Source organism: Salvia miltiorrhiza, chromosome 7 (genome assembly GCF_028751815.1).
Source record: "Salvia miltiorrhiza cultivar Shanhuang (shh) chromosome 7, IMPLAD_Smil_shh, whole genome shotgun sequence".
NCBI classification, from domain to species: Eukaryota; Viridiplantae; Streptophyta; class Magnoliopsida; order Lamiales; family Lamiaceae; genus Salvia; species Salvia miltiorrhiza.
This window is the reverse complement of record NC_080393.1, coordinates 8,620,194-8,643,859: the sequence shown is the minus strand read 5'-3', so window position 1 is coordinate 8,643,859 and position 23,666 is coordinate 8,620,194. Positions and strand designations below refer to the sequence as shown.

General features: G+C 37.2%; 6 protein-coding genes across 15 annotated transcripts; 2 read left to right on the top strand and 4 right to left on the bottom strand.

The window, feature by feature from the left end:
- Positions 1 to 188: 188 nt before the first annotated feature.
- LOC130992326 (uncharacterized) lies at positions 189 to 2,680 on the bottom strand. The gene is made up of 3 exons (XM_057916914.1): positions 1,355 to 2,680; positions 1,003 to 1,280; positions 189 to 584 (listed from the first exon to the last, which is right to left on the bottom strand). Exons 1-3 carry the CDS (start codon positions 2,012 to 2,014, stop codon positions 503 to 505), a joined length of 1,020 nt encoding a protein of 339 aa, XP_057772897.1. The 5' UTR covers positions 2,015 to 2,680; the 3' UTR covers positions 189 to 502.
- Positions 2,681 to 3,276: 596 nt separating this feature from the next.
- On the bottom strand, positions 3,277 to 5,149 carry LOC130992328 (uncharacterized). Its single transcript, XM_057916917.1, has 3 exons — positions 4,845 to 5,149; positions 3,843 to 4,053; positions 3,277 to 3,762 (listed from the first exon to the last, which is right to left on the bottom strand). Exons 1-3 carry the CDS (start codon positions 4,937 to 4,939, stop codon positions 3,475 to 3,477), a joined length of 594 nt encoding a protein of 197 aa, XP_057772900.1. The 5' UTR covers positions 4,940 to 5,149; the 3' UTR covers positions 3,277 to 3,474.
- Positions 5,150 to 6,747: 1,598 nt separating this feature from the next.
- LOC130992325 (protein ABERRANT PANICLE ORGANIZATION 1-like) lies at positions 6,748 to 8,775 on the top strand. The gene has a single exon (XM_057916913.1). It carries the CDS (start codon positions 7,382 to 7,384, stop codon positions 8,450 to 8,452), a length of 1,071 nt encoding a protein of 356 aa, XP_057772896.1. The 5' UTR covers positions 6,748 to 7,381; the 3' UTR covers positions 8,453 to 8,775.
- Positions 8,776 to 9,295: 520 nt separating this feature from the next.
- Positions 9,296 to 10,510, top strand: LOC130993781 (uncharacterized). Its single transcript, XM_057918818.1, has 2 exons — positions 9,296 to 10,229; positions 10,308 to 10,510. The coding sequence occupies exons 1-2, from the start codon at positions 9,296 to 9,298 to the stop codon at positions 10,508 to 10,510; spliced, it is 1,137 nt and encodes a 378-aa protein (XP_057774801.1).
- Positions 10,511 to 12,496: 1,986 nt separating this feature from the next.
- LOC130992324 (peptidyl serine alpha-galactosyltransferase) lies at positions 12,497 to 17,805 on the bottom strand. The gene is given in 9 exon segments (XM_057916912.1): positions 12,497 to 13,573; positions 13,669 to 13,912; positions 14,026 to 14,190; positions 14,291 to 14,769; positions 14,850 to 15,050; positions 15,540 to 15,783; positions 16,677 to 16,847; positions 17,301 to 17,425; positions 17,427 to 17,805. Coding segments are annotated over 9 exon segments (2,523 nt in total). The 5' UTR covers positions 17,598 to 17,805; the 3' UTR covers positions 12,497 to 12,850.
- Positions 17,806 to 19,560: 1,755 nt separating this feature from the next.
- Positions 19,561 to 23,391, bottom strand: LOC130992322 (uncharacterized). 10 transcript variants are annotated; one of them, XR_009091269.1, is made up of 6 exons: positions 23,322 to 23,368; positions 22,385 to 22,449; positions 20,804 to 20,911; positions 20,514 to 20,578; positions 20,253 to 20,389; positions 19,561 to 20,114 (listed from the first exon to the last, which is right to left on the bottom strand). XR_009091269.1 is itself a non-coding variant. In XM_057916908.1 (6 exons), exons 1-5 carry the CDS (start codon positions 23,350 to 23,352, stop codon positions 20,271 to 20,273), a joined length of 417 nt encoding a protein of 138 aa, XP_057772891.1. In that variant the 5' UTR covers positions 23,353 to 23,368; the 3' UTR covers positions 19,561 to 20,114; positions 20,253 to 20,270. The 10 variants fall into 10 exon arrangements, 6 of the variants coding, with proteins under 6 accessions (XP_057772891.1, XP_057772890.1, XP_057772892.1 ...); XR_009091268.1 differs by having other exon boundaries at positions 19,561 to 20,005; XR_009091270.1 differs by having other exon boundaries at positions 19,561 to 19,932.
- Between the last annotated feature and the right edge of the window lie 275 nt (positions 23,392 to 23,666).

Genomic DNA, 23,666 nt, shown 5'->3' with positions numbered 1-23,666 from the left:
ACGAACATATAGTTTTACTTCGAAATATTTGTGCGAGGATGAAGAAGGAAAACATGCTGGATATTCTGCTTTTGCATCCTTGAGTATGAATGTAAAATACCCCTATTCTGTTCTCCTACCTACCTCTTATGGAACATTTCATCTGCAGTGCTGCAAATGTTTATAGCCGAGTAATCTCATTCTCATCATTGAATGAACTAGATATTATCATAGAATTATATGAGAGTGCCTCAAGCAAAAGCTGTCTCTTTATGTAACCATTTCTTTTACTTTAATTTATGTTCTCTTCTTATGAGAGGAAGATGGATGGATGCATGCTAACACAGATTACTTTGATGGACAGAACTTCAAGAACCTGGTTACTATGCAGAGCTGGAAAGCAGGCGTGATTCCAGGTTGATGCTTGGTTCAAGACCCAGCTTTACAGGATCGTGTAAGATTGGAATCGAAACTGCTAAAGAGGAAGGCGGAGTCCATATCATGGAGTGGGACATTGCAAAGATCAGTCAAATCTATGCTGATTGGGTGGGTGTTGGGCACGATTTCCATGTCCCGTTGAGTGCAGTTGGGAGCTAGTTTCAGGCCTGCACATATCCCTTGTCAATGTGCGTCATGGCAGAGATAGGAAATCACCATTTTGTTCATCCAGATACTTGAAGCAAAATGTTTGTTGCAGTCAAGTCTTGAGATGCCTTTTGCTTTCAGTTCTGTAGCTCTCATAATTTTGAAAACATTTTGCAATGGGATGCATACGTACATTTTACAAAGTCTAAACTTATGTTGGTGATTTACAAATTGTGGTTAGATAATAATCAGCAGGCAACAAAAATCCAGCATCAAATAGAACTATATCATACTCATATATCAAATGAATCAAGTCCAATGTTGGTATCAAGCATCATTCTGAATTGATTAACATTCTAGTGTGGCTTGCGTAGATGTGTGTGTATATATATATATATATGTATGCCTTTAGGCAAGAAGAATGGTTTCTCTATTTACCCGTCCGTCTCTGCTGGTCGAGCATACTTGAGAGACGAGCGTGCTAAAGCATTCATTGGATCTATGCATTTAGTCCACAACGGATCTTCCGGTGGCAAGAGCTGCTCCAAATGATCTGAAGCAAGGATGACTCTGTTCACAGCTTTCATCAGCAGAACTTGCAGAGCAATTCTGAACAAATTCTGTGCCCCTTCGAAATCTTTTCTGTTCAATGCTTCTACTGCAGGAATCACGGTATGCTCCACCGTATCCTTATCCAGCTTGACAACCTCAAAACCCTGCTTTATTCAGCTCATCACTGTAAGAAACAGACAAATTTCATTTGAATATAAATTATGTTTCTTTTACTAACCTCCTTTTCAAGTTTCTCTTGATAAACTGTGGGTAGCAAACTTTGGTTTGTTGCAAGAAGACCAATACGAAGAGGGCTTCCAGATTCGAATGGCTTTAACTCAGCTTGCTTGAGTTCGTTGACCACGCACTCACCAACGTGAAGGAAAGGGACAGAGCATCCCTCTTTAATCTCATCATGCCAAGCATGTGAGATATGGCAGGGCATCACCACACAGCACACTCCGGACCTGTCAAGAAAAGCTCGTTTTCGCCTCAGATTCTCCACAATGGCGCTGCAGTCAGCCTCTGCGCGTTCAGTTTTGGCAGAGGAGAAGGGAGAGGAGCTTCTGTCAAGGGATGAAAGCTCCTTGCTTAGAGATGGATCAGAACATAGTATGAAAGGAGGGCTACTTCCTTCCTCCTCCAACAGTAAGTCCTTCAACTTTTTAGCGAAATTCAAGGTGGAATCAATCGACACGCCTCCAATTATACCGATGCCATTGCCTTGACCGGTGAGTGCATCAGACGACGGTTTGTGGAAGAAGGAAGTTGAGGTGGTCTCAGCACTTGCAATTCTCACTAGTGATGGATTCTTCTTGCCTTGGCTCTGGCTTGTGTGTTTGCTCACACAACATTTTATGTTTGATGCATAATGGAATGGTTGGAAACACAATGACATCCTTGAAACTGTGAGCCAACACTAAATCCAACACTTGTGCTGAATTTGAGGTTAGCTGGTTTCACTGATTCATTGCTGTCTGATCTGATGGAATATTCAGCAAGAATCCCACAGGAATTTAAAGAATCTTGGAGAAGTTAAGGTTGTTTTGCACACTGATTCACAAGCCTATCAACTTGTAAATCTTAAGAATGAAAAACTGGGAAATCATATTTGATCCCAGGTAAGAAATCAGAGTTTTTGTTTCTAATGAGCTTGGCTTTTAAAGGAAAATCCTTTTTTTCTCAAGAATTGCTAACAACGTGCTCTTAATATCTCAAGCAAAAAAAATTAACTCTTTAAGAAAAGAAAATAGAAAAAGCAAAATAAAAAAATCTTGAAATGAATGAAAATTCAAACAAGAGAGTAAAGGGCATGTGGGGTTGAAGAAAGTGATTAGAGAAAAATAGCTCCAAGTTTAGAGGGTTCTATCACAAAACCTTACAAACCACTACTTATCATGTGGAAAAGATCTTCACCATGTATGTCTTCAATCAAGAAATTAATTTCCGAATAGTAAGAAAATAAAAATAAAAAAAATTGAAATAATTCCACTCATTTTGAACCAAGGGCTACAAAACAAATTCCTTGGTTTATTTTTGTGAAGTTTTCTTTTAACATGATGCTTGACTGCATGGTGATTGGCGAGGAGGCCCTTAAAAAGGTTGAATTCCAACGCTTGAAATTAAAGCTGTGGGCCCCCTTTCTGAATTTATTACTAGATTTTATCTAGACAAGAACGTGCCCATATTAACTAATTTGAAGCAAGAACCTTTTATTCCAAGAGGTTAATCCAAGTATTGATGAGAGAGAGAGAGAGAGAGAGAGTTTACCACAAGAATTACTGCTGAAATTGCAAGTATGGTATGTTGAGTAGAGCAGACATGTCATAATAATTGGAATCTCTTCTGAACTTTTTTCTACAATTATCACATGCCCTTATCATGCTTATTATTTTGTTGCTGCTCATTTTTGTTATTATAATTGTGAAATCTATCCATGATTCCATTCCTAACCAAATTATTCTTCAATATGTAAGTCACTTGTAAATAATTGCAAACTAAGAGGTAATAATAGGCAGACTTTGTTGGCAAATGTCACTGTCCACTGTCCCTTGCTGTTGTCTCAGTCATCTTGGCTTATTTGGGAGACAATGCATATTACATAAAATCTTGGCCCAACTTGTGATTAGAAAACAAGAATCCAAAGAAAATCTGTCAAGATTTTTAGGGATCCCAAAATCTTGGCATGCTCTTTGTTTGGACATGACACAAAAGAATGCCTAATCTTTGTATTTCACAATTTCAAGAAATTGCTGATATCACACAACTCTCTACCCTGAAAATACACAGAAAAATATCCTATGCATATATTCTGCCAAAAACAGAGCAAAATGAGCAGTTTTGAACCAAAACACAAACTCAACTGTATTTGGCTTTGGAGCGATTCTTGAGGCGTTCAGCAACGCAGTCGGGAATGCAACACTTGAGAAGCTTTCTGACATCCCGTCTCATGGAGAAGAAGGCGATAACCATAGTGATTATCATCTGTGGAAATAAGCAAGGAGCTTTAGTAGCATGTTTCCCACCAAAAAACATTTCCCTTGCGATGCCCCATAGGATGAGGGTTAAGCCGAGGTAACTCATTCTCCCGCGCCTTAGCAGCCCTACAAAAGCCCCCGCGACACACAGGTAGCTGCCTACAATAACCTGTGCTCAAATGGATTAAACCAGACATCACAAAACACATTCATTCTAGCCTACCTAAACTCAATCATGCAAACTTAAACCTCCAACTGTCTGAGATCAGTTTTTTTCCCCTTCTTAAACTTGTAAGGATGCAGCAGTTGATCAGGGCTTGGCACGGCTGCGCCCTCCATCAGAGCCCGCTTAACTGCTCCCGGATAGAGAAGGGCCTTCACCACAAACTCGGGGAGGAATTCACTCGCGCAGGCCATCACCTCCACCGGTGTTTGGCAACTGCCGATTCTACATGGAACTCTGAGCATCCATGAAAACAACTAACAACTATCAACTCATGCTTCAATCACAATACTTTGAATCTGATAACTTAAAAATCAAACTCAAGAAGCTCAACAACTTCATCACAACTTTGTCATGAATGTAGATACATTTAAATTTCAGACATCGTGTATTAAGCTTCACAATAGTGCAAATAAACAACCATAAAGACTGCATTGTTCAGCACTGCCACTAATATAGCCTCTTAATGCATCATTTAAATTAAACAGTTTAACACCACAAAAATTTGTCAATAGATATTAAACAGTAGTACAAGACAAAAAAATCATGTTACATCATCATCATCATCATCATCAAGGGTGATAAATGCCAATCACAAAATTGAGTGCGTTATAACAATTGATACTATTTGAATCTCTTTGCCTAATTCGACAGAAATAGTCCATATAAAAATCAAGATTCTACCAATTCGGAATAAATTCCCAAATGGCAGCTAAATCAGCAATTTTTAAGGTCAATATTATTTTAAAAATTATAAAAAATGACAGAAAATGAAACAGAAGGGTTGTGGGCCAAAAACCATAATTTTTATTTTAAGGTCACTACTTTGTTATGACACTACTATCATTTTTCCAACGTTCAAAAATGATAGTAGTATCATAATCAGTGAGCCATAATGCCAAATTCAGAACCCTAATCTTTAAATATTGATTTTTGATCTTGGAATATAATTAAATCCACTTTAGATTTCCTAACATAACATTCAATAAACACTTCCATTGAATAATATGAATAGGTAACTGACATACCTGAATAGTGGGACTTGCACAATGATTATGAAAAAATACAAAAGGGAGGCGAAATTAGATATGATTTGTGCCCATTTTTTTGATGAGAACCCCATGTTGCAGGAGAATTGGAAAGTGTAAAACCTAATTTTATTTTCTTTTTTAATTCCTTTCGGAAATTTGTATGTGGATCCTAAAGCCAATAGCAATATAGTTCAGAAAATTTTCATCAAAAAAAAAAAAAAAAAGTTCAGAATTTTGCGGGGGAAATACGAAAATGCATCTACTTGCTAATGAAATTATTAAAAACTTTCATAATTAATTATTTCTTTGTCCAAAACTCATTTTAGGAATTCTCAATGTACTGAATTGAAAAGAACCATCTTTATGGTAAGATACTGTGATGCTTGATGATTTATTGTTTAATTTAAATACTCCATGTAGTTTGAATATTTCAAAGTTATATAAGGAAATAAATTTATTATCACCAATTGATGAAATGGAAAATATACTTGATTATAATGTACACTAAATATGACATAAGTAATTTAATTAGTACTAATAACTACGAAACAATACTACTCCATATGTATGAGACCTTCGAAAAAAGTGTTAAAAGTCCCAACCTATATATTGGACAGGGACTGTGACTAGGTCTAGGAGTATTAAAATCAATTCAGTCTGAAGCCCAATTTTACACAAATCTTGTAACCAATTGGGCTAATATCAAGCTATGTGATAGCACTTTTATTAAATGGGCCAAACAAAACACTTAATAACCGATTAATGAAAAATTCATTAATTTCGGCCCAATTAAGCATAATAATTGAGATTGATTGAATGGAGATTGGAGATTGATTTCGACTTGATTTGAACCTATTAAATTGGTGAATTTTAAATTGGACAAGAGTATTTACATCATTTCATATGGCTTTCTTGTGCGGTTGCAAGTAGCCAAACCATTAAGATCAATGGTGCTTAAGTTCTCACTAATTATTATTTTAGTCTTATAAAATTATCAAACCATCAACATTTATGTGATTAGTGTGCAAAAGCCTCCATCGTATTGCATGAAATTCGGCTCATTGGAATTTTAAAAACACAGCCTCCACCAACCAAAACAAAAACATAGTAGGATTCACACATAATTAATTATGAGGAATCATTGTTGGAGAAATTTGATTGTAGGATTGACGCATAATTAAGTTTGAGGAACTATATTATTGGAGATAATATTTAAACTGAAAAAGTGATTATGAGTTGTGATTGAGAAAGGACGATTGTGGATGCTCTTATATAAGAAGCGTGTTTGCCGTAATCTCTCTTTTGTTAGAGTTGCGTGTTGCACTAATCTTATCTACAATGGAATTTGCATTCAAACTTAGGCAAGAAGCGGGTGCAGCAATATCTTATCTAAAAAGTCATTAGGTGATAATGATACTATTGCAATCAATTATGTCTTCTAATCAATCACCTACTTATTTATTCTCTCTTGATTTTAACGTCAAGAATATTATCGTAAGGTAATTAAGCTGCCAACAAATTTTATTATTTTGAAAGGATAAATCCTTACGGATCAAATTGATCCGGATCCGGATCAGTAGGGGCAAAAAAGTAAAAAAAATACTGAAAATGTGTTTTACCTTAAATGCCCCTTATAAAAGTTTGTTATTTTAAAATGCTAAATTTAATATATTGTGAATATAAATTGAATGTCTTTTCAGTTTTCTAGGCCATAAATTAAATTCATGAACATAAAATTAAATGTTTAATCTCCTTAAATCTATGCACTTAAATGATTTCATTGAACATATATAGGATACATAATGCGTTGCTATGTAAAAAAATGAACATTTCATTTTTTTTTTATAAAAAATTAAACATTTCCTTTCATTGAAGCCATACATAATTTGTAGCATTTTTTATTTAAGAAAATAATTAGTTTGGTATGTATAAATAACTTGTTTTTAACTTTTTAATATCTTTTTATGTTTTATTTGACATTTTTGCTTTTGTAACATTTTTTTATTTAAACACCCCCAATCACTATAAAACGTATTTCAATTTAAAAATTTAAATATTTATATATTATTATTATGTATGAAACCTGTAATTGTGAATAATTTGTTTTGAAAATTGAATATCATGAGTCGAACTGGTGTGTAAAACTAAGTTCACCTTGCTGTAAATTCCTGTAACAAAAAATTCACCACCTCATTGCCAAAAAAAAGCCGATTTGGTGTCCAAGTGGCAAAAGCGAGAATCTATGTCATCATCTTCATAGTCGAGTGCTGCTGCTGCAACTTGCCCTTTCTTATTATAGACAAAGCTACCATCACTTTCCAGGAAACCCCACAATTGTTTCTTATCGATCTTGATATGGCCCTTCATCTCCATCAACAACCGCTATTTATAACCAACAAAAAAGGCCAGAATACGAAGAAACTTGACACTGCCACGTGGGCCCCCCTTTGAGTTCATGTGAGCACACATCCCTACACAAAAATAACTTTCTCATCATTCATACAGTTTGCAGAATCCCATCATTGTTGTTTAAGATGTGGAGCAATCTCCCAATTGATCTGCTACTCAACATCTTCTCCCACCTCCCGCCGGACTCCCTGGCACGGGCCCGCGCCGCCTGTCGGAGCTGGCGCGCCACCTCGGAGCTGGCGGTTTCCCGCAACTGCCACCCGCCGTGGTTCGTGGCATTGCCGGCTCGCGGCTGGGGCCTTTCCTGCTACGCACACAATCCAGTCAAAGACAGTTGGCACGTCCTAGATCTTGATCGCACCACCACCCCGATGAGGCCGATCGCGGCCATCGGTGGCCTGATTCTGCTGAAGCTCGGCTCCGCGGCTCGGCTCCAGCTCGCAATCTGCAACCCCTTCACCAACCAGTTCAGAGCCCTCCCCGCCCTGCGCGTGGCGCGGACCAATCCGGCGGTCGGGGTGGTGGAGGATGACGGCGACCGGGGCTTCAAAATCTACGTGGCGGGAGGGATGTCGGAGTCGGCGGGCGGCGGCGCGGTGTACGAGGCGAGCGTGGAGGTGTACGACTCGTCGTGCTCCGGCGGGGGGTGGGGGGTGGTGGGGGCGATGCCGGTGGAGTTGGCGGTGAGGCTGACGGTGTGGACGCCGAACGAGAGCGTGTGGTCGGGCGACGGCGTGCTGTACTGGATGACGTCGGCGCGGGCGTACAGCGTGATGGGGTTCGACATGTCGTCGAAGACGTGGCGGGAGGTGGGCGTGCCGATGGCGGACAGGCTGGAGTTCGCGGCGCTGGTGAGGAGGGAGGGGAGGCTGGCGGTGGTGGGGGGCACGTGCGGCGGCGGGGGGCGCGTGTGGGAGCTGGGAGGGGGCGGTGATGGGTGGGGGGTGGTGGGGGAAGTTCCGGCGGAATTGGGAATTAGGTTGTTGGGGGAGAAATTGAATTGGGGGTGTGTCAAGTGTGTGGGGGTTGATGGGACAATTTGTTTGTATAAGGATATTGGATCCGGAATTATAATTTGGAGTCAAGGGAAATGGAGTTGGATTCATGGATGCTATTCCATTGATGGAACCAAGATTATGAGTTTCCCAATCAAAGGGATATTGCTTCAACCTAATCTCGCTCGAACCACGTTTTAATTAGAATTTGAAGATCCACATTGTGATTGGGCATATGAGATGGGGAAGTTGTTGGAGCCTTTGGGCACATGGCATGAGAAAGTTGTTGGCAGTGATTGATGCACAAAATAATTAATCATTGTTGTAAGTTCTAGCAATTTTTTTGAGCAAAAGTTTAGCAAACTTAGGAAATCAGACCATCGGATTCCAGACTTTGCTTAGCTTATTGTATCAAGAATGTTTTAGGAAATGTATTAGTCCAAATAAATGTATATCCAACTTCTGCCCTAGATCTTGGAGCTTATAAGATGTTTCAAAAATTTATAAGATGTAATTTTTTAGTAGCTTATAAGTTGTTAAAGTGTTTTGATAATTTAGCTTAGAGCATCCGCAGCGGTGGGTGCGATGGCCGGATCGAACCCGACCTATCGCACCCACTGCCGTTGCCGCTCCCGGGTGTGAAGGGGGGGGGGGGGAGGGGGGCGTTGCTTCGCACTCGTGGCTTGTGGGAGCGAAGGAGGGGGCGTGTAAACACGCGCCCCTTTCCTAAATTAAAAAATAAATAAATAAAAAATTAACGGTCATTTGACCGTTGCCTTCAACGGTCTTTCGGCCGATTTTTTTTTTCTTTTTTTTTCCTTTTTCACCTATATATATCCCCTTCCCTCAATCACAAACACTATATCCACCAATTCTCTTCAACTCTTAAAAAAAATGTCTTCATCCACCAATTCTTCCAACAATAATTCTTCCTCAAATTCTTCATCCGACGAAGAAGTTCATGTTGATCCCGCACAACTTCCTCCTCTTCCCGATCCTACTCAAGCTCCCGATTTATTTTTTATGAGATGTGCTGTGAATTTTATGACAGTGGCAAGTTCATATCGTTTCGATCCACCTCCACCACGCCCGACAAAAAAGCGGGCAGTGATTCGTAGTGACCGTGAAGGTGGAGCCGAGCGCCTCCATCGCGATTATTTCGCCGTCGAGCCTGTTTATGGGCCACAATTCTTTCGCCGTCGATTTCGGATGAGCCGGGAGTTGTTTCTACGCATTGTCAATGCGCTAGAAGTCGATCCTTACTTCCAACAACGTTCGGATGCTGTTGGCCGCTTAAGCTTCTCCCCGATCCAGAAGTGCACTGCCGCTGTTCGACAATTGGCATACGGAACTTCTGCTGATTGTTGTGACGAATATCTCCGTATAGGAGAGTCGACGGCGTTGGAATGCTTGAAGAAATTCTGCAAGGCCGTCGTTCGTATCTTTGGCGGCACGTATTTGAGGCGGCCAACAACTGCCGATGTGCAACGCATCACTGCAATGCACGAAGCCCGCCATGGGTTCCCGGAAATGTTGGGGAGCCTAGACTGCATGCATTGGGGATGGAAGAATTGCCCCGTGGCTTGGCACGGCGCCTACACTCGAGGGGATCAAGGCGAGCCAACAATTATATTAGAGGTCGTTGCTTCACAAGATTTGTGGATCTGGCATGCATTCTTTGGAGTCGCTGGGTCCAACAACGACATCAACGTGCTCCACCAGTCCACGCTATTCAACGATGTTTTAGCGGGGCATGAAGTGGCTGTGCACTTCCTCGCCAACAATTCTCACCACACTCGAGGATACTACTTAACAGACGGCATCTATCCGGACTGGCCGGTGTTCGTGAAGAGCTTCCAGTTTCCGAACGATGAGAAGAAGCGGAGGTTCAAGGAGATGCAAGAAGCTGCAAGGAAGGATGTGGAACGAGCTTTCGGTGTTCTTCAGGCTCGGTGGGGTATAATTAAAGGACTGTCGCGTTTGTGGAAGGCGGAGCAAATGAGTTCGATCATGTTTGCATGCATCATATTGCACAACATGATCGTTGAGGAAGAAGGTGGAAATGCAAGTAATTTTGACGGTGACGACGGCGAGGGACCAAGTTCTACCCCTCAAACACAATTCAATTCCGGAGCACCACCGGAGTTCGCCGCCTATTTGGCACGGAATGCAAGCTTGAAGGATGTACGATTGCATGCTCGCCTCCGCGACGATTTGGTTGAGCATATATGGGCACGCTTTGGTCCGGTTGACCCGTAGTTCGACGGCTTTAAATTTTTCAAAAATTGGATGTTTTAAATATTTGTTGTTTTTTTAATTTTATTTGTAATGTTTGGATTTTTAGTTGAATGAATTTTATGTTGTTAAAATTGAAGTTGTTTAATTTAAATTGAAAAAAGAATAAAAGTAAAGAGAAAATGAAATTAAAATCTATTGCACTCAGGTGGGTGCAATACCATTGTTGGAGTGGGTGCAATAGAAGTGGGACCCATTCTATTGCACCCACTATGGGTGCAAGCATTGTGGATGCTCTTATAAGCTAAAGAGAGAATTTTTAGTTAGTGAGAGAAAATTTTTGTTAGAGAGAGAAAATCGAAGAAAAATGAAATTAGAATAATATATAATGAAAATAAAAAATTATAATTGAATTATTTTTATAAATGAGTGTTGCTTATAAGATAGTGGGAAAATAAATTGGGCTAGAAGAACTTATTTTTTGGGAAACTTATAAACTCTTAGAGCTTATTTTTAGAGCTTATATGCTCATTAGGAACTTATTTTGCCAAACACTTTGAAGGAGCTTATAAACTGTTTTAAAGAGCTTATAAGCTCAGCCGAACACCCTCGAAGTTAGATTTGAACATTGAAAAGAAATAAGCTCAACTTATTTTCAATGTTTAATCTATATTGATTTTTAAGAAGTTCAAAAATCTAATATGTTACTAAAATATGATTTTGAATTTTAATCTTAATCCACAGTGAAACTATATCACATAATTTTTAAATAATAACATTAAGGATGAATAGGTCATCAAACACTAAAAGTGACCACCATTTTTCTATTTTCAGAAGTGTGGCTACAAGTTCTTTTTCTATTTGAATTGGACTATTTCTCCTATCTCTCTCCAAGGAGATATTTAGGTAAGAATTCACTAAATAAAATAAAAATAGAGAATTATTTTCAACTTCGATCATTAATATTTATGGTGAATGCATCATTTTGGTAGATGAATACAACACCTGAGTTCAAATTTTGAAAGGAGCGATTTTTTTTTAATGCAGTAAATTTAGCAAGGGATGCATTAATTATTACAACGAGTGCAGTAATTTTAATGATTCTCATATTCTTACAAAAATTGTAGTTCTCACTATATATATATATATATATATATATATATAGTATGCTTTTTTATTTGATACATAGTATGTACTATTTGATATAAGAGAAGAACCCTCTTGTATAAAAAATCTATAAAATAATAATAGAATTTATTTATTATACTTCCTCCATCCACAAAATAATAGTGTAGTGTGAATGAAGAAAAAGTTCTTTTAAAAAAATAGTGATAATAATGATAATTAATTGTATTGTGAGTAGAGAAAAGAATATATGATAGAAGATTTTCAAAAATATATATACTATTAAATTTTGTGAATATCTCAAAATAATAAAAAAAATAATTATTCTTTTATGGACATAGAGAGTATATACCAATATTATTTAGGTTCATATAGTATTTACGTGCGACCAGTAAAATTTTGTTAGTGCTGTAAAACAAGGCTAGTAATTCGGCACGTGATCTCATAATGCGGTGTAAATCAAGTTGATCGTGTGCAATAAAAATTGGACCTTCACCACTAGAAAAGAAGAGTGTTTGTTGCTATTCGCTACACTCGATTAAATCCGCATCCAATCATTCACATACTTGTGCATGCGACAAATATACCTGGTGTAATAAACATATTTAAAAATATATATAATATCAATATAGTAATTGCTAAAATAGTGAATCGCAGGTAGATGAGATGATGCTACACTAGATAGTAGATAGCTTTTCACCCTTAAATTTTGTCCTTCGTAATAGATTTTGGGTTCAATCCAATCTACGTGCGGATAATTTTTCTACATTTATATGGTATAGAGATTTCGCCTGCGTGCGGATTGCTTGATTTTATAATAAATACTCTCATAATTCTATATATAAAAAAAAAAGTAAAGAAAAATGACTAGAAAAGAAACACAAAAGAAAAGAAACACATTCTGTATTTCTAGTAGAAAGAAAGCAAGAAAGTTTTTCACAGTGACATTATTCATTCTGTATAAATATCTTTTCCGTGAGAATTAAAGTCCCAAGTATACCGTAGTCTCTAGATCGTCGTTAAAAACTCCGATTACAAAAATGGAAGCAAAATCATACCCTGTTCCGACGACCGTGTACGTCTACCAACCGGAGAGACAAGCCAGCCATGGACGTCCGCCTTTCTGCAACGAAAGGCGCTACGCTTCAGATGATGAGCGCTTTGCTCCACTCGGCATCTCTGCAAGCAACAAGTGCGCATTAGCAAGCCAATGAGTCCATCACAATATACCAAGAGACGCTACGACATCTCAGCATTGCGTTCCCACGATCCTGTATACGAGCTTCGTCTCTTGGGTTTATACGTCTTCCCCCGCTTTCTCTGGCCTCTTCGATTTGAGACCATCACATACATCACTACCACAAAACCGGCGATGGAGAACGCCCAGAGGCCCATTATCCAGACTCTCATCGAAGTGAAGGCCTGGTTCGTCTCCGCTGGCGGAGACAGCTCATTAGTTTCGTTCTTCACCTCTGTTTCCTGCCTCGAGACATCAATTTTCTCGAGTTTCCCGATCTTCCTCCCGGTTGTTATTTCACTGACCGTCTCATGCTCTGGAAGGCGCAGGGCGGGAGGGTCTGGGGACTTCTGAGTTGGAGTCGTCAAGGAAGGAGGATGGCGCGTTTCTCGTGCTGGAGGGAGCAAGGAATTGGGATCGGGGCATTTCTTTCTATAATAACCACGTAGAGCCTCATTCAAGGATTTTGCGCACTCTATGCTCAGCAAGTCGCGCTGTAACGACTCCTCGTTAGACCGGTCGAGGGTTGATGGATCTGGAGGGTCAGGAAACGTAGACCAACATTTGTCAGCGACTTCCATATGTCTCCATTTAGCTTTGTCGAAGCTCCAGTTACCGACCCTAAACTCCAGGCCATAGTGAAATACTCTATAGTTCACACCGGGTACAGGAACATATCCGGGATATATCAGGATGTCCGTGCTTATGATATGCCGTAGATTCAACTGCATCGAGAAATTTACCACATTTTACCACATGTGCTTAAAACGTTATTAAAAAAGGAAGCTGCTTTAAACTATTAAAGAAGTGCTTGAATTACCTCTGCTGCAGCAAAGGAGTAACCATACATCTCACTGATCCAACCAGCTTCATAAATATCGCCGGTGAATTTTTTAGGCCAATGGGCCATATCGGCTCTGACTTCCTCCGTTTTGTGCAACCAACGCAGCGCAAATTTTCTGAGATCCGTTATGTGCATTATGATCACACCTCCAACCTTGTCACAAAGTTGAGGGTGACGAGTGTGGATCTTTGCAAGCTCATTGTCGCAGCCAATTAGGTAGCTGTTGTAGCATCCAACAAATTTCAAGTAAACATCAAGTAATCCTTCATCCTAAAAACTTTATAAAGGTTGGACTAGCACTTCATGACGAATCAGTAAGGGACAAAGTCTTACTCATAGGGAGTCGAAACGGGTCTGCCCTTGGCTGCTTTGAACTCCCACGGTGTGATTGGTCCTCTCATTATCATGTCAGCATCCAGAATCACAATGTATTCTGCATCGGTCTTTACATGGTTAATCCAATGCACGACTGCAGCTGGTTTATTGATTGCTGGATACCTGCACGAGTATTTTATGCATCAAATATTTGTCGATTCTCTCTTTCATATATAGTTTGCAACATATATCATAGCAAAGTTATTCGGTAAGAAGGCATTACCAATCTCCTGTTAATGGATGCCGGCTCATGGACGGGACATAATGAGTGGGAGCTAGATCACGTCCTTTGTATTGCTTCAAGTTCTCGTCCGTACAACTTAGAAGCCTTGTGATTTCCCCTGGCTGGCCGCTCTTGTTGAAACTATGGACAAGCCCCAAAGTTTGCCAATCAAAGTAAGGGGAGCATTCTGTTGAGAAAATAGTATGTATTTTCGGGTAAGGCTTTTCCGGCTCACCAACATCTTGCTTCTGTTCGTGAACCTCCTCCATCATCTCGAGGCTTTTTGGAGTCAGTTGTTTTGGTTGTGTTAGTTCTGCGAACGTTTTGCTCTTTAAGAAACTCAAATATTTTGACCACTTTGGCTTCGGACAGCCATGCTTTTCATGGTTCAACAATAAACCTTCATTCAGGGTATTTATACATTCTAAATCAAGAAATAGCGCCCTTCTTTTGTTTGGATCACTTTCCATTTCTTTCACCTGCAAGAGAAATATTTTAAGTGAAGACTTTACAGAGCATAACTCAAAATACAAAGTTCAGTTAATGAATACGAGCATACCTCTCTAGGATAAGGAGGTTCGGGAAAGAGGCGCCCACAATCATACACAATACTGTCTTCATGATGTTCTAACTTACTGAATGACCAATTCCCTACACTAAAAGGTAAGCCATAGTGCATCAGGATGGGTTCTACACCCTCTCTAGGAACATAGCCTGGATAAATCATCAAGTTCTCATTTATCTTGTGACGAAGTCCCACCTGATACAAGCGATCCACAAAGTCATCGGTATACCAATTTATGTATAAAGGTATAATGAAATTAGAAATAGCACAATTTATGCGTGAAGGATGACAAAGCCTCACGAGAGAAAGATAGCTTCGCTTAATAGGAAACTTCACTTCCCCTATCACACCTCACCAACTTTTCTGGAACCTTCTTTTCTTCTCACATATACATGACCATCTCATAATACAGGGATGAATCCAAGGTTTCAATTCAGAGTGGTCAGACAGCATTTAAATTCAAGAGTATAAATGAACATTTTGCAAAATACACACACACATAAGTTTTCTGTTTTCCTTTAAAACCATCTAATGTTTCCTCTCCTATCTCTCTCATAGGTCAGTTTATTAGACCTTCAGTACTTTTGAACATTGCACAAATGGTTTTCGAGAAAATTAGAAACTATGAGGATGAAATGAAGGAAACACCTTCTGATAATTGATGAATATAGGATTAAATGTTACCTCTGCAGCGCCAAATGAATATCCATACATTTCACTGATCCACCCTGTTCCATATATGTCACCAGTGATATTGGTAGCCCAGTGAGCTTTATCTGCCCGTACTTCTTCAGTTTTTGATAACCACATGGGTGCAAAAACTCGAAGATCATCAATATGAAATGCTAAAAGCCCACCAACTTTGTCACAAAGTTCAGGATGCTTTGTGTGTAATTTAGCAAGAATGTTGTCACATCCAATCAAGTACCTGCTCAAGAAATGTTTTTATTATGATATATTATCACCGTAAATGTTACATGACAACTAGAAAAATTCCTTCTGAAGAGAATGTTTATAGGTAGAAAATAAACAAAAGAAAATGAGACATTTCTTTTGTCGGGGATGTGTGATTCTTCTAATTGAAAATTCAACTCTCTAAACCTAATAATGACTGCAGTTACTATCTTCACCATGTGTGATGGGTAACACGCCACAGCAAAGTTGCAATTAGGGAAACACGACCTATGGTAAGTTGATTAATTTGAATAAACCATTATTATATGTATACCTAAAAGGTAACAACAGATTTAAAGTTGATTGTAGATTTTGATTAAGCCTGAAAACTTTTTCAACGATAAAGAATCAGAAAAGGCATCACTACTAAAACTAGTATTTCTCTCACTACTCTAGCAAACTGATAAACTAATAGCTTTCGATTTGACATCCAAGCTTGATAAACGTATCATCATGTGATGGCAAGAAACTGAAACTCATCACCATAGAAGTTTTGATTAGTGGGATCTCACATCATCAATATCTCAACCAGCAAAAGTCCAGGTGTGAGATTATAGGGATACACGAGTTGTATCCGACAGCAAATAGCTGCCCTAGGAGACGCATAACAATATTAATGGGGAACGTCTCATGAGCAAGGAGGACAAAAGATTGACAAAACAAGTATGGGAAAGAAGAAGGGGAAAAAATTACCTCCAACGTGCAAGTTTAACTATTTCACCTATCTAACAAGAATTCAAAACAAAATAACAGATGACTAATACTCCAGTCTCTAAAAACTGACAAGTTCCTAGGTAATCTTACTATGCTTCCCATCAAAAGAAATAATCATGAAACTCGGTTATTAGTAGGTGCAACGACAATTACCCATAATATGCAGCAACTGGTCTGCCTTTCTCAGCACCAAGCTCCCACGGCAAGATTGGACCCCGGACGATCATATCAGCATCTAATATAACCACCCAATCAACATTTTCTGCTTCTTTGCTATGCTTAAGCCAGTGGACTACACCGGCTGGTTTGTTAATTGCCGGATACCTGCCATAAGAACCAAATAGTAGAAGTCAACAGCCGGAGAAAATCTCTATGCAGAAAAAAGGTGTGATCTTTAACAATGGCTACATTATGCTCTCTCTCTCTCTCTCTGCTAGATATGTGTAGCTTCAGAAAGTAAAATAGTCATGTCAAGTTAGCCAAAGCTATTCCTTCACTTACAGAATCTGATTTCTTGAATCTAGCAAGATAAAAATTAAATCCACTACCGTATTAAAATCTACAAACAGGGAGCGATAAAAGAAACAAAATCCCACTTTTCAATATCAAGAATCCAATCCTGAGCAATGAATGCATATAAATCAGGAACAACAAAACATAGCATGCAAGCTGATGGAGAAATTAAGTTCATGATCATTAGACAAGATGACATTTTCATACACTCAAAGTCAAATAGCCCTAATTGATATCCACACACACAATTGAAATTAAACTCACCAATCACCAGTCTTGGGGTGCAAACTCATAGAAGGGACCTCAAACGTGGGCGCCAAGTCCATGCCTTTATAATTCTTCCTTTCTTTCTCAGTGCAACTCAGCAGCCTGGTGATCGGGCCGGGCTGCCCTGGCTTTGCGGAAGCTGTGCATGAGGCCCACCGTCTGCCAATCGAAGTAATTCTGGCACTCAACCGAGAAAAGCGTGTGGATTCTGTACGGCGCAGTCCCGGCCACTGCCGCCGCCTCCGCTGCCGCCGCCGCCGCCACCAACACACACAGAAATTTCACCACTGACATTGTCGCCTAGCCGAGAACCGGAATGGCCTTTCTCTAAAAGGATCTGAAATGTGACTTTTTGCCAAAGTCAGCTCTCTCTTTCATCATTTTTCTGTGGATAATTAATTGGGGGAATTAAATTGCGATGAAATTTGTAGTGCTGAATTTGTGAGAATTAATTTGAAGAAATGTTATAAGTTTGTCGCAGTCTCGCAGAGGTGATCTAGCTTTGCTGACAGAGTGTGATGTACAGGGGAGCATTATTCTCGTTGACTTATGAAAGCGACGTCGTTTCTGTTTAATAGGTTACTCTTTTTTTTTCTTTTAATAAATCAAACCACGGCAATTATTTGACTCGCGAGTTTGATCGGAATCCCAACCGATCACATCAAATTTTAAAGTTTACATGCACTATCAAAATTTGATGAATTCATAGATATTAGTCCTACATCTAACTAGTTAATTTTATTTTCGCAGTTTTTTGTGACCATGTAAATAATTCAAACTAAACATGATCTTCTCGTATTTTATTTTAAGAAGACGAAGAGCGTGTTTGGTGCATAAGCTCTTTAAAATAGCTTACAAGCAGGGACGTAGCCAGGGGGCTGGGGGAGGGCTGAAGCCCCTCTCAAATTTTGAAGTTTTTCTTTTTTAATTATATATAGATATATGTTTATATTATAAAAGAAATTTATTTTACAAAAGTTGATTAGCTTGTTATATTTTTCCATTTATAATTAATTTAAGGATAATTGTGTTATTTAAAATTATATAATCTATAAAATATTATTTATTATTATGACTATTATGCTTGTCTTTTACTATTATTGATTCTAACTTGTAACTTATTGAAAACATATAATTTATGAAAATATTGTTCGTTATTATTGTTATTATGCTTGTCTATTAATAAAAAAATGTCTAAAATGTACGAAATGACAAAAAATAAAGTTTGTAATGTATTGAAATTAATTTGTAATATATTGAAATTATATAGTATATGAAAATGTTGTTCTTTATAATTACTATTATGCTCGTCTTTTAATAAAAAATGCTTTAAAAATACAGAATGTTCCAAAAAAATTGTAATGTATTGAAACTAATTTGTTATATATTTAAATTATATAATCTATGAAAATGTTGTTCTTTATTATTACTATTATGCTTGTCGTTTAATAAAATAATGTCTTAAATATACAAAATGTCCCAAAAAAAATTCTCTATTCAGCCCCCTCCCAACTTAATTCCTGGCTCCGCCACTGCTTATAAGCTGTTTAGAAGCTTATAAAATAAGCTCTCAAATAGATCATAAGGTGTGAAAATAAGATCTAATAGCTTATAAGCCCCCTAAAAAAATAAGTTCTTCTACCCCAACTTATTTTCTCATTATCTTATAATCAACACTTATTTTATAAAAATAATTCAACTATGCTTTTTTATTTTCATCATATATCATTCTAATTTTATCTCTTTAACTTAAAAATTCTCTTTCTAGCTCATAAGCTCAATTATCAAAACACTTTTACAACTTATAAGTTCTTAAGAAACTAAATCTAAATTGTTCAAAACAATTCAGAGCATCAGACTTATCTCAAAATATATTCATTATTACTCTGAATAATATTTCAATAAAATTCGCACTTTTAAATTTTTATCTTAGTCTAACACTCATCTATTTTTATTAATACAAAATCGTTAATTTCTATTAATTGTGCAAAAATCATTGATGTGGCATTTATAAGAGATGAAAAAGAAGTCGAACAGCAACAGTGAGACTTTTGCATGATCAACATAATTATCGTTTTCATTTAAGATATGCTTAACAAAGTATGGTATAAGATATTTTTTGAGTAAGTCGAATAGTCGATAGTTTGAGTTATTTTGCATAACTTAACCTTATAAAAATATACATATGATATTGACCATATTGATATTGATAAATATTGATATTATCTGTGTAATTAATTAATACGAAATTGAAACAAATAAATAAATTGTAAAATCTCATTAGCTGCATTGCCTTAAAATTGTGGCATTAATATGACGTGTTATTCAAAAATAATGAATTTGGATTCCCCAACATTTAAAATCAAACTATACAAGGCGCATTTATATGAAGTGATTACCTGGATCCTCAAAGGATACTTCCATAAATTAATTGAGACCGTCCACATTGATGAAATCTAAAATGTAAAAAAAAAAAAAGTCTTCACCTCCAGCAGATCAAAAACTCTGAAACTCAGCATCTTGAATATTGATTTGGACAATTCGTCATGATAATAGAAAAGAACGAACATCATATCTTTGAAGGGCCTCAGTCGATCTTCTCCTTCAAAATTTTCCAGCATATAACAATCTAAAGATACTCCAAATTCAACTCAAAGAGTGCAATAATCAAGATCCTTAGTGATGAAGATGCATGTAATGAACTGGATTGAGGAAAAACAAGTAAGAAGTGGATGAGTTCCTTTTTTCAGTAAGACAATATTTCAATTCATCTGGCTTCCTCAAAACAAAACCAATCAGCATAAAGTAGTTCTGCAAATGAATGAATGAATCAATCAATTTTTTAAAAGAACATGTGGTTCATTTATGCGTCATGTGAACTATACAATGTCAAAGTAGATTTACAAAATCATGCAAGATTTGTGTCCTTATCAGCATTCAAACTGATACCTTGAAAGGCTACAAAATTCACTTCCTTGTTCTTGGGTCACGACTAAGACCGTGTTTCTTTAGCGTTCCGATGTAGTTTCTCATGAGCGAAAACTTGTTGCTACCAAGATAATAAAAATAATCCCATGTGAAGATCCCTGTTTTATGCAAGTCATCGAAAAGTAATCTACATCAATCACAGACAGACAACACTGCCATGAGTATATCATAAGGAACACTTCTTGTAAATGGCTTCTCTTAAGATCAATTGAATTATAGTACCTCACTCCATAGTTTCCCACAGGTTCTGCAGACATGATCCCAACATCACGCCTCCCAGCTATAACCTGATCAATGCTCAAGTTACTATGGAAAGGGAAAAATAAGCAGAGGGTCAAAAGGTTCCAATTTCATGCAGCTATGATTATTTTTTCACCACATCCAAAGTTAATATACAAACAAATTTTTGACCCTTCCACTCCCAAGTCATTTAACCATCATATGAGTCTTCGTATTGTTGTATCATTTGCTATAATGGATGCTGAGAAGAATGCTGTATGAATTTTAGTTACCTTTTCTCCTCCAACTGATCTGATCTTACTGTCAACTGCAGGGCTATATACTCGCAAGTATTCAGCTGACAGATTATATGCACTGCCGTTATCAAATTCCACCTCCACCTGGGAGAATGTTCATACAACAAAGCAAAAATATGATAAGAATATTTACATGACACAGTAAAAATTGAAGCCATTATAGTCTACACAAGAACTATGACTTGAGCTGTATTCTTCACTTATGATTTCATTTAATGAAACTGATATATGAAAACTACAAAAAATTGTCAGTATTTGAGATGTTCATAATATCATATGATTTGTACACCAGAAGTTCTTACAATATTACAAAAAAAGTAGCATATGCTTAATGAATCCACACAAGCTGCAGAATCTGCAAGCAAGATAATCTCAGAACACATCTTCTCAAGCTGATAATTGAAGTATCCAACTCCTAACATGCTTATTACTTCTAGCTAGTGGTGCTATGCATTATTAATTTATTACCACCATGAATCGGAATCACGCATCATGCTTTTCTTCAACGAAGCAACCGCGAACGATAAAAAGTACCGGTAACTTCAACCACGAGAAATGTAACTGGTATCGCAAGTAAAAAGTAGGGATTCATTTCCTTAGTTAACAAACCATCCTATAGAGTATAGAACACTTTTCAACATAGATCGAGTAAAAGAACGTGGATGAGTTTCAAGAATGTCCAAAATCTGTGCTTCTTGCTCCTTCGATTTGGCTCAAAGTCATTGAGGCAACACCTATAGCTACTTCAATTATGCTAAAATCAGTGGCGGTTCTGAGGGTGTGCGGGGTGGGCGACCGCACAGGGCCCCGAAAAATTGAGGGCCCCCGATTATATATAGGTCTATATATTTATATATACTTAAATAATTGATAAATGAATAACTTTATTAAATAGTTCAGTGGAAAGATGCTCTCTTCAAGTTATATGATGTAGGTTCGATTCTTGAGAGTTACAATTTTACATTTTTATTGCTTTGGGCCCTTTTCCTTCATTAAGTGGTGTGTGAAATTGATGATGAAAGTGTTATTAGTGATTTTGTTTAGTTATAATTTTATATTTTTATTGTTTTGTGGCTCTTTTCCTTCATTAAGTGGCGTGTGAAATTGATGATCAAAGTGTTATTAGTGATTTTGTTTCAAAATTTACAAGGAGAGCAACACTTCTCAAGTAAATGTTTTAGTTTTTACATGCTTATTGTGTGATAAAATAATAATAATAAAAAAAACTATCGCTCGGTAATATATATATTTTATATATATTTTTAATACATTTTTAGCTATAAAAAGGGCCTGGTTTTAAATTTCGCACCGGGCCTTCCGTAGGTTAGCCCCGCCCCTGGCTAAAATGATGAAACAATTCTACTACTGGATAAGGATTCAACTTCCTCATCACACATCCATTTACACACAATAAAGTTTCAAAATAAATAAATGAATAACAAAACAAAGCAAAATCAGGCAATCAACGACAAATTAACAAGACACTTAAGTGATTAAATGTGTATCGACAAGAACTAGCAGGAAATATAAAATAATAAACAAAAAAAAAATCCTTACTGATTTAGGAGCGTGAAGTGAGAGTTTGGTGAGGCGAGGGCACTCGGCCGCCGTCTGTACACAACTGTAGACAATTAAATTTGTCGTCGAATTAAATCGTGCCACGTGTAAATTCATGAATTAAATATTCAATTATATTTTCTATTTTATTAAATGGGATTTTATTCCTAAATTAAATAGATATATAATTAATATTTAATATAAATGAATTAATGGGCTTATGGACACCTAAAGCCCTAAGGCCCATGCATGAAGGCCCAAAGCCCATAAAGCCCACGAAGCCCATCTCTAAAATCTATAAATAGAGGTGTTGGGGTGCTCATTATTACAACGTGAAGGAACGGAAGATTGAAGAGCATAAGAATTCTCTCTAGTATCACAAGTAGAAGAGGCGAGGAATTGGAGAGTTCAAGTATTCAAGTATCTTGAAGAATTCTATCTAACGTTCAAGTCTCCTTCAAATCTTCAATCGTTTGAGTATTCAAATCTTCAAGTATCCTTCGAATCTTCAAGTATTTGAGCATTCAAATCTTCAAGTATCCTTCAAAATCTTCAAGTATTCAAGTATCTTCAAATCTTCGAGTATTTCTTCAAATGTTCAAGTATTCCTGCGAATCTTTGAAGTGATCTTCAAGTATCCAAAGAAATCAAGTTCAAAAGCTTCAAGGCATTCTTACAAATTCTAAGAATGTTCTCAAATCAAATCAAGTTCAACGTTCAATCCAAAATCATGACTTAAGTCCCTTGGATTGACGTCATCAAATCAAGTATTTCAATAATCTTCGAGCTTGTTCAAGAATCAAATGGAAGAGAAGAATCAGAGGATTAACTAGAGATTGCAACCCGCATAAATCTATCTTCAAATCTATCAAATTATCTTTGTAACGCGTTTTGTATTTTATCAAATTGAAATACAAAAATTTGTGTTTACAACAACGAATCGCGCTCTTGAGAGTTCGCCCCATCATTCCAACTCTCTCTCTCTCTCTACCGTAACAGTACTTATATACTTTTCATTTGTAAAACAATATGAGAATTGGATCAAGTTAAATTTATTATTATTATTATTAAAAATTTATTATGACTTTAATATATAAAAATACAAGAAACAATAGGGCCGGATGGCCCTATTGGTGATTGAAACTTAAATTTTGTCCACAAAATTTAAAGGGTAAATATCATAAAAACCCCTGAAGTATACCCGCTTTATCAAAAATACCCTGAAACTTTCAAAATGTTCTCTAAACCCTCAAACTATCAGGTTTTTATCAAATATATCCCA

What these genes read in the sequence shown, in the direction of transcription:
- LOC130992326 (XM_057916914.1), bottom strand. Translation starts at nt 2,014, where the DNA reads ATGTCATTGTGTTTCCAACCATTCCATTATGCATCAAACATAAAATGT. An exon ending in AAGAGAAACTTGAAAAGGAG is followed by an intron (nt 1,281 to 1,354) that starts GTTAGTAAAAGA and finishes TGAATAAAGCAG; the next exon opens with GGTTTTGAGGTTGTCAAGCT. An exon ending in CGACCAGCAGAGACGGACGG is followed by an intron (nt 585 to 1,002) that starts GTAAATAGAGAA and finishes GGATATGTGCAG; the next exon opens with GCCTGAAACTAGCTCCCAAC.
- LOC130992328 (XM_057916917.1), bottom strand. Translation starts at nt 4,939, where the DNA reads ATGGGGTTCTCATCAAAAAAATGGGCACAAATCATATCTAATTTCGCC. An exon ending in GTGCAAGTCCCACTATTCAG is followed by an intron (nt 4,054 to 4,844) that starts GTATGTCAGTTA and finishes ATGGATGCTCAG; the next exon opens with AGTTCCATGTAGAATCGGCA. An exon ending in CTGATCTCAGACAGTTGGAG is followed by an intron (nt 3,763 to 3,842) that starts GTTTAAGTTTGC and finishes ATTTGAGCACAG; the next exon opens with GTTATTGTAGGCAGCTACCT.
- LOC130992325 (XM_057916913.1), top strand. Translation starts at nt 7,382, where the DNA reads ATGTGGAGCAATCTCCCAATTGATCTGCTACTCAACATCTTCTCCCAC.
- LOC130993781 (XM_057918818.1), top strand. Translation starts at nt 9,296, where the DNA reads ATGACAGTGGCAAGTTCATATCGTTTCGATCCACCTCCACCACGCCCG. An exon ending in TATAATTAAAGGACTGTCGC is followed by an intron (nt 10,230 to 10,307) that starts GTTTGTGGAAGG and finishes TTGAGGAAGAAG; the next exon opens with GTGGAAATGCAAGTAATTTT.
- LOC130992322 (XM_057916906.1), bottom strand. Translation starts at nt 23,352, where the DNA reads ATGATGGGGCGAACTCTCAAGAGCGCGATTC. An exon ending in AACTCTCAAGAGCGCGATTC is followed by an intron (nt 22,450 to 23,321) that starts GTTGTTGTAAAC and finishes TAATTGTCTACA; the next exon opens with GTTGTGTACAGACGGCGGCC. An exon ending in GATCAGTTGGAGGAGAAAAG is followed by an intron (nt 20,579 to 20,803) that starts GTAACTAAAATT and finishes AGCATTGATCAG; the next exon opens with GTTATAGCTGGGAGGCGTGA.